The sequence below is a fragment of the Hyperoodon ampullatus genome (assembly GCF_949752795.1).
Source record: "Hyperoodon ampullatus genome assembly, chromosome: 3".
Taxonomy (NCBI): Eukaryota; Metazoa; Chordata; class Mammalia; order Artiodactyla; family Ziphiidae; genus Hyperoodon; species Hyperoodon ampullatus.
Genome location: NC_136916.1, coordinates 10,674,935 through 10,691,939, shown reverse-complemented (window position 1 = coordinate 10,691,939; position 17,005 = coordinate 10,674,935). Strand labels below are relative to the sequence as shown.

At 38.2% G+C, this 17,005-nt stretch overlaps 1 protein-coding gene across 1 annotated transcript in view; it reads left to right on the top strand.

Moving 5' to 3' along the window:
* The window catches only part of GPR158 (G protein-coupled receptor 158), a gene marked incomplete at both ends in the record, with an annotated part of 307,652 nt that extends 291,095 nt beyond the window's left edge, over positions 1-16,557 (top strand). The window contains 4 exons of the mRNA XM_079701301.1: positions 3,949-4,087; positions 9,715-9,820; positions 14,162-14,308; positions 15,073-16,557. Of these exons, the coding sequence (XP_079557427.1) occupies positions 3,949-4,087; positions 9,715-9,820; positions 14,162-14,308; positions 15,073-16,557 (1,877 nt within the window). The remainder of the gene's footprint in view (positions 1-3,948; positions 4,088-9,714; positions 9,821-14,161; positions 14,309-15,072) is intronic.
* Between the last annotated feature and the right edge of the window lie 448 nt (positions 16,558-17,005).

Genomic DNA, 17,005 nt, shown 5'->3' with positions numbered 1-17,005 from the left:
TAAAATGTTATTAAATACAAAATGCCTTTGCAACATGGCAAAGCAGGGGACCACAGCTTGAGAGATATTTGTACTTTGACGTTGTGTTTCTCTCAGCCCTTGTGGGTGTTCTAAGATCACAGATCTGGGACATCTTCAGTGGCAAAGAACTGATATTAATTCTCACTTCTTTGCTTGACCCAGGCCTTTGGAAAGATAACTTGAAATTACTTTCATTATGGCATATTAATTTTTTTAAAGCTATGGTAGTTAACTTTTAAACTAAGTGTTATTCCTTATAGATTAAAAATAGAATACCTCAGTTTTCTGAAAGCCCTATTTGAATCTTTAAATATGAATGCAATTCCCTTTTTAACTATACCCATGCCTCCCATCAAAATCATTTACCACCAGAAATTATTTTTTAAAGCAGAAGCAGAGCACATATTTCAACTCCCATGTAATAACACTGCAAAATTTGGTAACATCTGCATATTTTCTTTACTAATTGCAGTTAGTCCGAAGTTAATTACATTTTTTTTCAGCCAGAGCATATTGTTTGATATTGCTAATGAAATGATTTTAATGTTCAGCTTAGCTATTAGGAAGAATCTTATTTTGTCTTATATTTTTAAATGTAATTCTCCATTGTAGCACACTAATTAACCTGATCACTACTTTTCTTAAAAAAAAAATCTTCAGTATAACGTTATATGAAAACACTGCAATAGGTGGCAGGAGATAGTGTTTTCATAATTCAGCTACATGTGAATCCTTCAATTACAGTATATTTTTGTACTAGCATTGTTTAATAATATTTTTTGGTTCTGAAGAACCTAGGGGCAGGGCAGGAATAAAGACGCAGACATAGAGAATGGACTTAAGGACATGGGGAGGGGGAAGGGTAAGCTGTGACAAAGCGAGAGAGTGGCATGGACATATATACACTACCAAATGTAAAACAGATAGCTAGTGGGAAGCAGCCGCAAAGCACGGGGAGGTCAGCTCGGTGCTTTGTGACCACCTAGAGGGGTGGGATAGGGAGGGTGGGAGGGAGACGCAAGAGGGGGGAGATATAGGGATATATGTATATGTAGCTGATTCACTTTGTTATAAAGCAGAAACTAACACACCATGGGAAAGCAATTACACTCCAATAAAGATGTTAAAAAAATAATATTTTTGCATTCATCATTCTTGTGTGCCAAGCACAGTACCACACACCTAGTGGTCTATCAGTAAGTAGCAATTGCCACTATTAATAATAATGCCAGTATGATCTTTAGATCATGTATATAGATGGATCATGTATATAGATGTTAGATTGATCTAGACAGCCATCAGTGTTAGATGGAGTGGTAAGGTAACAGAAAGCCTGCATCTCTAATGACGTGAAACTGATATCATTTATATTCATTCAATTCAACACATATTTGTTAAATCTTATCCATGTGTGATCAGTACTGTTGCTATCATCTATGTGGGCAAAGACAGAAAAAATAAATGAAAGACTCAATTCTTGCCCTGAAGAAGGTCGTCACAGTCGGGGCTCAAGACTCCATGAACAATTTTCTCCCAATTATATATTGTGTGGCATTATTAGTCTCTGCATTGTGTAGTATAGATAGTTAAAAATTGTAAGAGATTAGAGGAAGGAAACTTCAGTGTAAGTTAGAATCAATTTAGGTGGCCTTGTGATGGAGGTGGGACCTGAATCAGACATTGAAAAATTGGTTAATGTTTAGGAATGTGGGTGAGAGGAGATTTCATATGTGAGCAATAACATGAACAAAGACTCAGAAGCAAGAAGAATCTTTGGAGTGTTCAGAGGACAGTGCGTCTTCCTGGGTCAGCTCCGAGTTCATGATGGGGAGCTTTGGGAGATTGTGTTGGATGCATAACATGAGGTCATAGAGGGCAAGGAGTAAAACAATAGTGAGCTACTGAAGATTTCTAAATGAAGATGCATGCAGCTCCTCACAAAAGGCCAACCTGAGGGCCAGAGACTAGACAAGATGTCAGAGTCTAAGAAATATACAAGCACAAAAGAATAAGGCCAAGCAATGGGACAGCTAACAGGAAGCCTGGGTCGCAAGAAAGTCTTGAAACTTGAAATATCTCTGCCCTAGCAGGAACCCCTGTAGTCTTCCTTTGGGAGCAGGAATTATTCCAGGGTCCTAAGTGGGTGTGAGTGAATCTTCTCATGGAAATACGAATCAGGTAACCCAAATGGAGTGGCAGAGATTTGGACAAATCCTGATATGTTCAAAATGGAGCTTCAGAAAAATGAACTTGTCACTGTTATGAAGAATGAATGAATAAAGGGTGAATCCAGGTTTAGGTGGGACAGTTGATACATAATTGTAACAAAGGAGTAAACTGGTAGGAGCTTAGGCAAGGATTGTAACTGTGGACATTGAGAGAAGTGATACACATGAAAAGTAACTCAGGGTGGAAATGTGTCAGTGAAAGGTGGCACTGAGATTTCAAACCTGAGTGAAGAGGCAATAGTAGTAGCAGGGACAGAAGTACAGCCTTAGGAAAGAAAGTTACACACGAACACGTCAGTATTTCCTGATCCCGTAGAGCTCGGCTGGAAAGAGCATTCACAGACATGGCCAGTGGCCAACATACAGAATAATTGTGACCTCCGCTCTAATCCCATGGAGACCTCTGAGTGCGGTTCATTTTCCCTTTAACTTCTGACCACATCAGGGTTTTAGAGTAACTCTTGACAGATGTGTTTACTTAAGGGATTTCCAATGAGTAGGGCACTGCTTATTGTTTAAATATGGTAGAAATATGCTGAAACTGTGTCAGGTAAAACACCTGGGCGTATGGGACTGGAAATCAGTGTTTCAGTATATAAGTAGGTTACCCCTAGGTAATGCATTTGGTGAAATGTTTTCTCCAAATTAGAGCTCTCTTTTTGTTAATTAGATATCATCTTCCCATGAGGTCATGTCCCTAAGACAGATAAAATGGATGGCAACAGTTACTGCTCAGAATGAATTAAAATAACGACATTCAGTTTGAAAAAAAAAAGTCTAAGGAGATGTTTAACAATAAGCACCAATTATTTAACATCTGTGTTTATTTATTTATCTGACCTCTACTGTGTCAGAAACTCTTAAGTGCTTTATAGCCATTATTTGATTTCATTAGCAAATAATCCCATGAAATATGTACTTTTATTATCCTCATTTTCCAGGTAAGGAAACTGTGACCAGAGAGGTTAAATTGCCTCAAATTATGCAAAGTTAAATAGGGATCCAGCTAGAACTCCCCATCAGGTCTAGTGTGACTCTGAAGCCCTATCCTTAACTGCTACACTATGCTTGTCTCTTCTGGCTTGAGCAAGCAAACAAGGTAATTGTGAATTTCACTAAGCCTTTAGCATATACCTTCCAAAGAAATGATGTCTGTCATGTGTGAAGAAATAATGGTTCAATTGTAAACTAAGCCACTGAATGTTTAGTAGCCTATTTTCTCACATTTCTGGCAATGGAGGTCTTTATGTATTGAACCAGACTCAATGCAGTAAGAATTTAAATTTCTAGGAGCTGCATATAAACACGTTATAAACTTTTGTTGCCTTGAGGACTTTATTGTGACCCAGATGCTCTGTGAACAGCTTAAACTTAGGTTGGGAATGTGGAAAATTATTTTACAATTGTTTTAGGAAAAAGCCAGGTATTAGCACACACACACACACACAAAATCTGAGATGCCAAACACTATTAAAAAATTTTTTTATTAAAAAAACACGAAGTGTACCTGTGAAAAAATCCTCTATACACTGAATAAAAATTTTAAATATATGGCATAGGTATTCATATATGAACATTTTGTATGCATCCATTTCTATGTTTCTATCCTAGACACAAAATGCATGCTAAAGAGCTTAAATTTTACTTCTTTCTTCACCTATAAGACTAACAGAGAATTGTTTGTTTGTTCTTCTCACAGCTGAATTTTTATTCCTCCTATGGGGTGTTTATCTCTGCTATGCGGTGCGAACGGTCCCATCAGCTTTTCACGAGCCGCGATATATGGCTGTTGCAGTTCACAATGAGCTCATTATCTCCGCTATATTCCATACAATTAGGCAAGTGATCTGCAGAGCCACTCAATAACTGTTTTATTTTTCTGATGTGTTACAGTTTAATTTAAATAGGAAAATTGGATAAGATGCATAATGGAAAGATGTAGGAAGGGTAGTGTTTTATAAGTTGACTGATTTCTTTGTCACAGAAATGGCAAATGAATCTTTTTTTTTTTTTTTTAAACTCTGCTGTTCTTAGTTCCTTCTGATGAGTTGTTTATTGCCTTCATTTATTTGGAAGGGTAACTCAATGTTATTGTATGTGTTAAACCACTTTTGGGGATGTCATTGGGTATATTGTTTATGATACATAATACTGTTCTGAAGATATAAAGCAATACATGCATACATTATAAAATAGATACAGGTAAATTGTCTATGTTTCCATTCATGTTTATTATGCTGGTTTATACTTTCAAAATTTTAACACTCAGATAACTTATGTATGCGAAATCTGTTGAATTCAGAACCAAAAAACCACTCCAAGTTGATGACTGGATTTTTGTGTGCAGTGGTGTTCTTTCATCATTACACTGTAGTGATGACTTTCTGTGGTAAGAAAATATGGCCTGGCCCTCCGTTTCTTATTATTCCATGTACCTCCATAACCAGTGAGTACAAAGGAGGAAGAAAGTGGCTTATGATAAGTGAACAAAATGAAATATGTATGACTTATCTTCTGAGAATTTTCACCTGATTCATATTTGAAGATGAAATAAAAACCTCAACAAGAACAACTACCAAACAGGAATCCTATAGTCTGAAAAGCAACAAAAAGATGCCATTTAATTGCTTGACATATATTAAAAGTTAGGACACACTTAAGAATGTAATTAGAAATTTTGAATATTAGTCTTGGCCCGCAATGGAAAGATAGAGATTAATAATAGAGTGAAAAGGTGTGGATCTGCGGAAGTTTTGCAGGATGTTTATCACCTCTCACTTTAGTCAATGATCATAAAATGACATCTTGCACTTCTAGGAATAGATGATGCCAAAGAACAGTTGGGGCTCAGGCATAATCTACACTTTTTAAACTCTTAAAGTAAGAGAAAGAGGTATTTATGATCTGACAACCCTGGAAACTCCATCAGAGATGGCCAGGAATCAAGGGAATTTGCCCCCTTGCTTTGTCTTGCCCTCTCTCAAGAGAGAGAAAAGAGAGAAAGAGTAGAAGAGGGAGGAAAGATGAGACGCAGAATATGAAATCATAAATAAGCAAAGAAAAGGATGCTTTCTCTAGTTCCACTCAGACTAGAGCTCAAGGATATGAGCGAGGATGCCCTGGTCTAAAATGCCGTGAGCACCAGAGGGCACTTTGTCATGGTGCCAGAGCTCCAGAGCCTTCACATTTCTTCCAACCCCTCTCCCCAAAAAAGCTGCATCATTTTTGTTGTTTGTTTTCAGAATATCAAACATATATGTTTCAAGATCTAACAAACATGCTTATCTAGAACCATTGATAAGTTAAATGTTATATTAACAAACCAACTAGAGAGTTATAAGCATGTAAGAAGGCTTATCACACGGACTTCCCTGGTTGTCCAGTGGGTAAGATGCCACGCTCCCAATGCAGTGGGCCCGGGATTCGACCCCTGGTCAAGGAACTAAGATCCCACATGCTGCACAGCGCAGCCAATAAAATAAATAAAACAGTGGCTATGTAAATCAGCCATACTTCAGTCAAAAATAAAAATTGAAAAAAAAGGCTTATCACAGATAAGTTTAAATGTCTTCTACTGTCAGAATGTAACTGTCATGCAGAGTTTCCCACTTGTGCCCTAAAATTAACTGTTATGTTTCTTAGAACCAAATTAATTGCCCAAGAAATTAAATCTGTTCAACACAGTTGCCAAAATTCATCTATATCTTTTCAACCTGTTCAATTTTACTCTGTTCAATTTCCATCATTTAATGTGTTTTTTCAATAGTTTTTCAACCCTCAACTGGCCCAAGTCCTTTCAGAAGTAGGCAAGGTAAATGATTTTTAAATGAACTTTAAAACAATTCTTAATAGTAAGGCAATAGATGGTTATTTCAAAAAAAATCATAAAATGATAAAGAGAAAATAAACTCCCTAATCCAACCACCCAAAGATAAGCACTAGTAACATATTAGTAAATCACTGTTAGATGTTTTTATATGCGTGTGTATTTGTGACACATCACATTTGATAGCTCCGTTCTAGGCATGTCACAGTGAAGCTAGCATACCGTGAAGTCCTGCTTTACAGATACCTGTTTAACTTTGTTTAACCAGCATTTTCCAAACGTAATCGACCATGGAATCCCCACAACCCTTACATCTGATAACAGCAGCCACGCTTCAGAAAATACTGTTTTATCACTGAACCAGGGTGATAGGAAATATGTTAAATACTTGTTGAAAATAGCTTTCTTACTTTGCTTAGGTCTTTCCTACAGAGTCCCAGACAACCCAGCCAGAAGAATCATATAAACCATGAGCTGGGTTCATGTAGACGCAAGCTCTGATTGAATGGTTCATGGTGAACCTAGTAGGTTTGGTATTGAGCAGACATAGCATACTCTTCTTCCAGACAACTCTTTAATCCCCTATCAGTTTTGAACAGGGAGGACTTCAAATGGTAGCAGAGGGACCAGCCTTGGTATCTTTTGGTATCTTCTTAGGCAAGGCTAAGCAAACCTGAATGGGAAGCTCTACATTTCAAGTTCCAAATTTGACTTACCTTTCTACATAGACCAGACTCGATTAGATGGTAGCACATTGGCTTCAGAGAATCGAGGCTACTCTCTTGAATGTTTAATTTGTATGGCCATAAGGACCAATGATGGAATTATAGTTTAACACATTAAATCTACAGAACACTGATTTTAGGGGGATGAGCCAGGAGCAAGTAAAAGGCAGTGATAATTAAAGAAATCAAGTATGCACAATTTCTTATTTACATGTGGACTGAATTCATATATGCTGTGGTTCCAGCATTAATAAAGTTCAAGGATAAGAAGCAATAACATAAAAATTTTAATCAGCTGGATCCATCTTGGCAATTTTTTCCTAGAATGAAATAATATTAAATAAGGCATCCAACATCAGCAAAGATATTCTCTATCAATAGGATATATATGTTCTTCTTGTCTGCTTAAAATATAAAATTATGTATACATATATGTATGTATTCATATTTATACATACACATATGTAAATTAAAAACTATGACTACATATTATGTACAGATTTACTTTCTTTCTTACCAAATTGTCAGACTGAGCAAAAATAACCTAAAAGGGTTAAGTGTAGAAGGATAAATGATGAGAAGGCATTTCGCTCAGTCTGTTCTAACCCTTTACTTATTTTTAGTACTAAGCATAAAGCAAACCTTTGGGAAAGTGCAAGGCTTTTAAAAAGTTTGCCTTTATTCTTAACCTCAATTTTCAAATATTTCGATGTGCCTGATTTTTGGACCTATTTTTTAAGTTGAAATACTATTTTTTAAAATGAAGCTTTAATACTATTTCAAAACCCAATTGTTCTTAAGGTATTTCTAATCAAAACTGCAACCTAAAAAAATCTGGCAGTAATTAAAAGCTGATTAAGGACAATTGATGTTAGCATATCTCAAAATTATTTTTTGGAAGATTCACTGTTTTAATTCAAAATATATGTACCCATTCTTTTTTCCAGATATTGTCAGGCTAGTTTCAAGTTTACCTGTGGTGGCATTTGAGATAGGAATTCCCAGTACATAAGGATGCTTTTTGACTGTAAATCAATCTCCTTTGATGTAACTGTCTGCTCCAGTACTGGCAGGGGCCCCAGAAGATTGGGATTGTATTATTTTCAGGGGTACATTTTCTACTGCTTCTGTGCCTCAATACTCTGTCTCAGAGACTATAACTTTTTATTGAGTAAGATAATCCTATTTTAGTGCTTTAAAAAAATCTTACTTGACCCAGCACAGACTGTATAGTCAAAAGTATCCCATCCCTGAACAAAGTGAATATTCAGTCACATTCAAAGCAGGTATGAAGCCACTTTTCTCACAAAGGAGCTAGAAAAGATGTTAATTCAGAAAATCCCTTTTAGTTGTCTGTGAAGTATCATGGCCATTCTGCACTTCTGTGTATAAGTCTATATGTTTTTTATATCTCCAGACACAGTGGACAAAACTCTATCTCCATTTTGATGACTCCTGAGCTTCCATTTTAGCTTGATTTTTTGGGGGGTGGGGGGGATGTAAGTGAAAATGAGGAAGAAATATCCTTGCTGGAAATTTTGTTTTAAATATTAATAATATTAATTTACTTAGTAAATTTGTCATGAATATGGTATAATGCAGAAATAAAATTAGTCTCTTCTCTTTTTAGATTCATATATGTTTATTTCATGATTATATCATAAGCATTTTCTTAGGATATGAGCTTTTCAAATTTGATGATGTATATCATTGAAACAAAATGCTAATCCTCTAATTCCAAAAGCACTAAAATCTCATATTTAGCTTTCATGGATAAACAATAGATGGGAAAACATTAAAAGAAGAATATGAGTGCAAAATGACCTTAATAAAAGCAATATCTGGTTTCTGCATAAAGATGAGTCCTTAAAACATGAGTTTTAGGGCTTCCCTGGTGGCGCAGTGGTTGAGAGTCCACCTGCCGATGCAGGGGACACGGGTTCGTGCCCCGGTCCGGGAAGATCCCACATGCCGCGGAGCGGCTGGGCCCGTGAGCCATGGCCGCTGAGCCTGCGCGTCCGTAGCCTGTGCTCTGCAAAAGGAAAGGCCACAACAGTGAGAGGCCCGTGTACCGTAAAAAAAAAAAAAAAAAAAAAAAGAAATTTAGTTTGTACATGTACCTACTGATTTGTGAAAACATTCCAAAATTACCAGATCAGATATTAATAATGAATTTTTCCTACACATGTTACTTGAAGGGCCATCCTGGAACACAAGTTTATAAATTCCTCAATAAGATAAGATTTTAAATAATATATTTTAAATTATTTTAAAATAATTTGATGCTCTATAAAAACTAAGATTTGTATTTTAAAAGATGCACTTTGTCAACTATATTGCAATTTTTAAAAACAATTTTAAAAAGATGCATGTTACAAACCATTAGTACATTCATTTTATCCATTACATTGCTTATCATTTAAACTTCTGGGATCATTCACTAAAACAGATATTTACCCATTTTTTTCCTTAGTTCTAATTAATATTTTTAAGTGAAGAATATTATGATCAAGAGTTATTTGGATGTGTCTTATAACCTAAATTTCCCTGAAACAATCATTTTTTAACCTACTCTTCTTTTGAATTCACATGTGTTCACCGCTTTTGCTTTGCACATTCAACTTACCTACAAAATAATAATCCAAGGAAATGTTTAGCACATTATATATGTATGTGTTATCTTTCTTACTATTGATAATTTTAAGAACTAAAGAGTTCATATCTTATGCATCTAATTAGGGTTGCTTAGACGCTTATTCTTCTGTGATGAAAATATATGTTATAGAAATAACAGTATGACTTCTTTCTTGCTTGCTTTCTTTTACTAATACATTGAGGAAAAGAGTTTCCAAGTATCCTAGTGTTTTAAATAGAGATCTTGTTGGGTTGCTAATGTGGTGAATTCTCATTTCAGATTTGTTCTTGCCTCAAGACTTCAGTCTGATTGGATGTTGATGCTGTATTTTGCACATACTCATTTGACTGTGACAGTCACCATTGGGTTGCTTTTGATTCCAAAGGTATTCCTCCAACATTACTTTTCTCTTGCAAGATAGTTGTTTTAAATGAGAGTGGAATTGTTTCTCCTTTAAAAAATATCTGGCAATATAGGCAAAGGGAGGTGTGAAGATTTGCTTGACATGATACAATGTTTTTAAAACTCCCTCCTCAGGAATCTAGGTGTCTCTTTTATTTGGGGATTTATTAAACATCTCACATAATTTTTAACTGCCTTAGTTTGTACAAAACCCATCATCCGTTTTAGTCCTTTCCCAAATACTTTGATATCTACTTATGTTTTAATTATTAGGGGTTCAAGGTGGCCTTTCATTGTAGCTGTAACCTCAAGCTCGTTTTTAAAGAGAATTATCCTAGTCTAAGAATCCTCTTGTTTGGATTCATATTCAGGGAAGAATTGTGTTTTAAACATTCAGAGAATTTTTATGTAAATAGAAATAATTATAATGTTGTATAAAAAGAGTCTTGCTTAACAATGATGGATTCTGACAAAGACTTATCTACACAGCATTCTGACGTGGAGGGAAACAGGCCAGGACTCAGAATACAGGGATTCTGAACTCATACCCACCCCCAAGTTAGCTGTGTAATGTAACGTTAGGCAAGGCTTTTCATCTCTCTGAGTATGTTTCCTCATCTATGACATGATAGCAGTGAGGCTGCTTGTAATAAAACAAAATGATATCTAAGTTTTGGAAAAAAGATACTATACAAATTATCATTATTTTCCTCTTTTACATGTAGAAAAACAAAATATTATGTGTAGGAAAACAAAAATTATCATTGTTTTCCCCTTTTACATGTAGGAAAACAAAATACATCTTTATCAGTGTCATACAATGTAACGTTAGCACAGCTGAAACCAGAATTGTGATTTCTTCCTTTCACTCTAGGCTTTCTTTACCTCACCTCTCACAGTTAACCAAAACATTGAACTTCAGCCTGACTGTAAAAACCGAACAATTGTAAACAGAGCAAAATGCCTATTTTCTTCCTTACTTGAATTATACCAAATAGCCATAATTTTCATGGATGTGTCTGTTCCTGCAATCTATCTTAACCATCTTTATACTGTACATAATATGATTACATTTTTATTAGATGGGTATATACTCAGACTATTTATTTATTCATTCAAAAAATTGTTATTGAGCTCCAGAGAGAATTGAAAACATATGTTTACACAAAAATTTGTTCTTAATGTCTATTACCTTGGTAGTGATGGCATCACGGGTGTTTGCATATGTCCAAACTCATCAAATTGTACACATTTAATATGTACATTTCTCTGCATATCAATTATACCTCAATAAAGCTGGCTTAAAAAATTTTTTTTTAATTTGTACATGAATGTTCATAGCAGCGTTATCCATAATAGCCAAAAAGTGGAAACAACCCAAATGTCCATCAATTGATAATATATAAACAAAATGTGGTATACCCACAAAATGAAATATTATTCATCAATAAAAAGGAATAAAGCGCTGATACATGCTACAACTTGTACAAACCTTGAAAACCTTATGCCAAGGAAGCCAGATAAAAAAGGCCACATATTATATGATTCCATTTATGTGAAGTGTCCGGAATAGACAGCTCTAAAGAGGCAGAAAGTGGGTTAGTGGTGCCATGGGCTGGGGAAAAAGGGGAATGGAAGTGACTGCTTCCTGGGTTCAAGGTTTCTTTTGGGGGTGATGAAAATATTCTGGAATTAGATGGTGGTGATGATTGTGCAACCTCATGAATATACTAAAAATCACTGATTTGTATAGTTAAAAATTGAGAATTTTATGGTATGTGAATTATATTTCAATAAATAATTTAAAACATTATTGAGAAGCTTTACTAATCACTGTTCAGTATCCTAGAATAAGAGTAGTGAACAGATATAAATCTGTGCTGTCATGGTACTTATATTCTGGTGGAAGAGAGGAGGAAACAGAAAAGATAAACAAAATAAATATTTAAAATAGTATTTTAGATAGAGATAAGCATTAAGGAAAAATCATAAAGCAGGAAATGGACAATATCTGACAAATAACTGTCTCTTAAACTCATGATAATCTCTAAGACTTTGCTCAAGAAAAATAATTTCTTTCTTATAAATAACCTCCACTAGCATGTGAGATTTTGGAGGACCAGGACTCTATTTTCTTCACCCTATGGCCTTAAGTTTATGGCACATGTGGCTCCCACAAACTTAAGTAGAAGAGTGAGGGGAAAGTTCATCAGTTCCTGTGGTTTCTCAGCGGGTCCCAAATACAAAAGATTCATTGTTACTTAAATAGAGAACTACCATCTCACATGTTACCTCCAATTTGTGTTCACCTGCCTAGCTGAATATTTTAACAATAGTTGACATTAAAATATCTCTGTGGCTCTGTATCAAAGGGCAACCTGTCCTGTTTTTTTCTTTTATTATATTTTGTTTTTTTAAGTATCAAATGTCTTTATAGAGAGTGCATAATAGTATAAAGGGTAAAAGATTTGTCAAGAATCACACAAATTAAGTGGAAGGACCCCTGTCACATGTATATTTTGGAAGTCTATTCCATTTGGATTACTGCTAATTTCTTATCATGAGATTAGCTACTTCTTGTTGTTGTTGTTGTTGTTGTTGTTGTTATACGCGGGCCTCTCACTGTTGTGGCCTCTCCCGCTGCGGAGCACAGGCTCCGGACGCTCAGGCCCAGCGGCCATGGCTCACGGGCCTATCCGCTCCGTGGCATGTGGGATCTTGCCAGACCGGGGCACGAACCCGTGTCCCCTGCATCGGCAGGCGGACTCTCAACCACTGCGCCACCAGGGAAGCCCAGCTACTTTTTTTTTAACACTAGGTCCTTGTTGGTTATCTATTTTAAATATAGCAGTGTGTACCTGTGAATCCCAAACTCCCAATCTATCCCTCCCTCCCACCCTTCCCCTCGGTAACCATAAGTTCATTCTCTAAGTCTGTGAGTGTGTTTCCGTTTTGTAAATAAGTTCATTTGTGTCATTGTTTTTTAATTCCACATATAAGTGATATCATATGATATTGGTCTTTCTCTGTTTGACTTGCTTCAGTTAGTGTGATAATCTCTAAGTCCATCCATGTTGCTGCAAATGGCATTATTTCATTCTCTTTAATGGCTGAGTAATATTCCATTGTATACATGTACTACATCTTCTTTATCCATTCATCTGTCGATGGACATTTAGGTTCTTTCCATGTCTTGGCAATCATAAACAGTGCTGCAATGAACATTGGGGGTGTATGTATCCTTTCGAACCATGTTTTTCTCTGGATATATGCCCAGGAGTGAGATTGCTAATTTTAGTTTTTAAAACCTGTTCCTTATTTAAAGAAATATTTTACCCGATGACAAGCTAGGAGAAGAGAACCCAAGTTCTCTCAAATTTCATAGGACAGTCACTTGGTTTATATGTTGTGTAAAATGTGGCTGGATGCTTTTGATTCTTCCTGCTCTCCATCATTTACCCAATTCATTCGTCCTCACTTTTCCACTTGAAGAAGAGTAGAGGTAGCAAGAGCCCATGAAACTGAAAAATAGCAAAAGACTACATGAAGATAATTAAAATATATCAAAATGCAATGAAGGAGGAACTTGAGAATAATGATGAGCTTAAGAAAAAAAATCTATAATTTCAGTGAATCTTGGTATTTTAAACTTAGATACCATCCAGCACAAGCCCTTTAGGCTAAGAGGGCACTGTGCTCCTGAGAAGTTCCATGGCCTGGTTAAGATCTCACTGACAACAGAGTCGAGGCTGGAATTCAGATCTCCTGTCCCCTGAGTTTTGAAAGTAGTGTTTTTGAAGCTCTGTGTGACAGACTGAAAGTCATATTCCTGTGATCAGTCCAGTTGTGCCCATAGATGAAATACAGCCTCCTCTGTGTAAAGTGAAATAACAGGATACACACCACCTCTCAAAAAAATAATTCCCATTCAGCTGCCAGTGGGTCTAAATTGCTACTCTTAGAGTACAGTGTACTGAGTACCCTAAGAGAACATGTCTTTGGATTCTTCTACTTATTTTCATTTTCAAAATGCAAATATCGTTGAAGAGGAATAATGTGAATTAACCCTTGGAACCTGGAAAAAAGACAAGAATGAAAATAGGAGTCAAAGAGGGAACCAAGTGTTAATATTGCCTCACTAAGTGCTCCAGCATGTGAGGTGGGAAACAAAACACAAATATGGCAGCAAATATTTTGTAAAGAGTTCAGTGAATGAATTCATCTAAGCTGAAGAAATGATGTAACATTAGAAACTTTAGAAAATTATTATGTTGTGTCCTACCGTGGATTAATGGCTACAGCTCATATTGAATTTCTATCGCAGTTTTCACATTCAAGCAATAACCCACGAGATGACATTGCTACAGAAGCATACGAAGATGAGTTAGACATGGGCCGATCTGGATCCTACCTGAACAGCAGTATCAATTCAGCCTGGAGTGAGCACAGCTTGGATCCAGAAGACATTCGGGTAATACCAGTATTTCTTCTTTTCTGTTTTAGATTAGACCCGTTCATACAGGCTCGCACGTGTGGGTTGATGTTCATGTGTGCTTCTTTGTGTTAGAGAGCATGTGTGTTTGTGTAAGAACTGAAGGCACCACATGCAGTTAATCCAATTCTAAAACATAGAATCACAGTATAAGTTAGGCCACACAGGCCAGTCTTGATAGTCTTAACTGACTTATTGGGCACCATGATGATGAACTGGTCGTCCATATCCCATGATGACGGTTTATGAGATCTTGCTGATGGGAAACGAGGATAGATCTGTGAGCAGAGAGTGTGAATTATTTAAAATAATCTGTGACAATATATCAGCATTTGGAGGAAGAAGACGCTTTTGTATTTGATGGTCTGTTGTACACTAATTTAACATTAGGTGTAATTTTATCAGTGGCTACATGATGCTTCCCATATTGTTCAGGGATATGGTTTATCAGTAGACAACAGGCTGTGTTTTGTCACGGTCCAGGCTCAGCCTGGTCCACACAATTCACAAGTTCAAGGTGCCTGTTGCATGAAGCAAGTGCAGAATGCAGGAGTTCACGTCTTAAAGTTTAAACGCTGTGTGAAACAAGATACAGAGGAATCAGAAAGTGAGAGTGCGGGGAAAGTTGATGAGCAGAGATGTTAGGAAGAACCCCGCTCATTGGCTTCACTTTACAGTTAGTGATATTAGCCGGCCGAAACGCTAAATTCCGCACCTCTTTGAATCTGCTCTTGTTATGGCAGGACGAGCTGAAGAAACTCTACGCCCAGTTGGAAATCTATAAGAGGAAGAAGATGATCACAAATAATCCCCACCTCCAGAAAAAGCGGTGCTCGAAGAAGGGCTTAGGCCGTTCCATCATGAGGCGGATCACCGAGATCCCGGAGACGGTCAGCCGTCAGTGCTCCAAGGAGGACAAGGACGCGTTGGACCACGGCGCGGCCAAGGGTGCCATCCCGGGCAGGAGGAACCCGCAGGAGGCTGCAGGCGGCGCCGGGAAGCCCAAGGAGGAGTCCCTGCGGAACCGAGTCTTCTCGCTCAAGAAATCGCACAGCACATACGAGCACGTGCGGGAGCAGCCGGGCAGCCCGGGCAGCCCGCCCGCCCCGAGCCGGGAGGAGGAGGCGGCGGCGGCCACGGACGACTCTGTGCTGGGGTCCCCGGCGGGAACGAACCGACCGCGAGCCCTGCAAGACGACAGCCAGGCCGTGTCCACCGAGTCCATGCCTCTGGTGTGTAAGTCGGCCAGCGCCCACAACCTCACCTCGGAGAAGAAGCCCGGGCCGCCCCGTACGTCCGTGTTACAGAAGTCCCTCAGCGTCATCGCCAGTGCCAAAGAGAAGACGCTCGGATTGGCCGGGAAAACCCAGGTGTCCGGCGTGGAGGAACGGGCCAAAGCCCAGAAAGCTCTGCCAAGAGAGAAAGAGACAAACAGAAAATACTCAAATTCAGATAACACAGAGACTCAAGACTCTGCCCCCCCAAACTCCAATCATTCAGAGGAGCCAAGAAAACCTCCAAAATCTGGGATTATGAGGCAGCAAAGGGCCAACCCCCTGACTGCCAGTTCCGACCTGAGTCCAGGCACCCCCCAGATGAAGGACAGCTTTGACATAGGGGAGGTGTGCCCCTGGGAGATCTACGACCTGACCCCCGGTCCTGTGCCTTCAGAATCAAAAGTTCAAAAGCACGTATCGATTGCGGCTTCTGAAATGGAGAAAACCCCAATTTTTTCCTTAAAGGGGAAATCTCATCCCAAGCCTAAGGCAGCTGAACTATGTCAGCAGTCCAATCCGAAGAGCATAGACAAAGCTGAGGTGTGCCCTTGGGAGAGCCAAGGTCAGTCCCTCTTTGAAGATGAGAAGCGTGTGATTTCCAAGACTCAGGTTCCCCCAGGAAGAGCTCAAGGGGAGAATGGCGGCCAGCACTCTGCAGCCACTGTGTGTGCTGGGCAGTGTGAAGAACTGCCTCCCAGAGCCGTAGCATCAAAAGTGGAGAATGAAAACCTCAACCAACTAGGAGACCAGGAGAAAAAGACATCTTCCTCTGAGCAAAACGTGCCTGACTCATATAACTCAAGTAATAACTTTCAGCAACGCTTAACATCACGAGCTGAGGTGTGTCCCTGGGAGTTTGAGACCCCAGATCAACCAAATGCTGAAAGAAGTGTAGCTTTCCCTGCCTCTTCTGCTTTAAGTGCAAATAAGATAGCAGGGCCTCGGAAATAAGAGGTCTGGGATACTTTGAAAGTGTAGCATCCCCAGAAAGAAAAGGAGAAGGAAGAAACGCTGAATTCGCTATAAGAAGATACAGGATCACAAATTCCCAAGGAGTATTGATCAATCAAGGGAAATGTGAAAGGCAGGGGTGGAAGAAAACGCAGGAGGCCAGGGCAACGTCGCAATGGAGAAGTTAGACTGGCCAGGAAAGTCTTGCCCCAGGGAACACTGGGAAAATCCTTACACTTTAGCATATGTTTGGGGGAAGTAGCCCTCAATGTCTGCCCCTGATCAATACTTACCCTTGGGACTTTGAAGATCCCAAGCAAGGCAAACCAGAAGACACAGAAGAGGGATGAGATTTTGCAAAGGGCAGGAAGGTATTGACGTATGTGACCGACATTCTAAGTAGCTGACTAAAAAGAACTGACTTTACCTATTTAACCTTGATAGCACT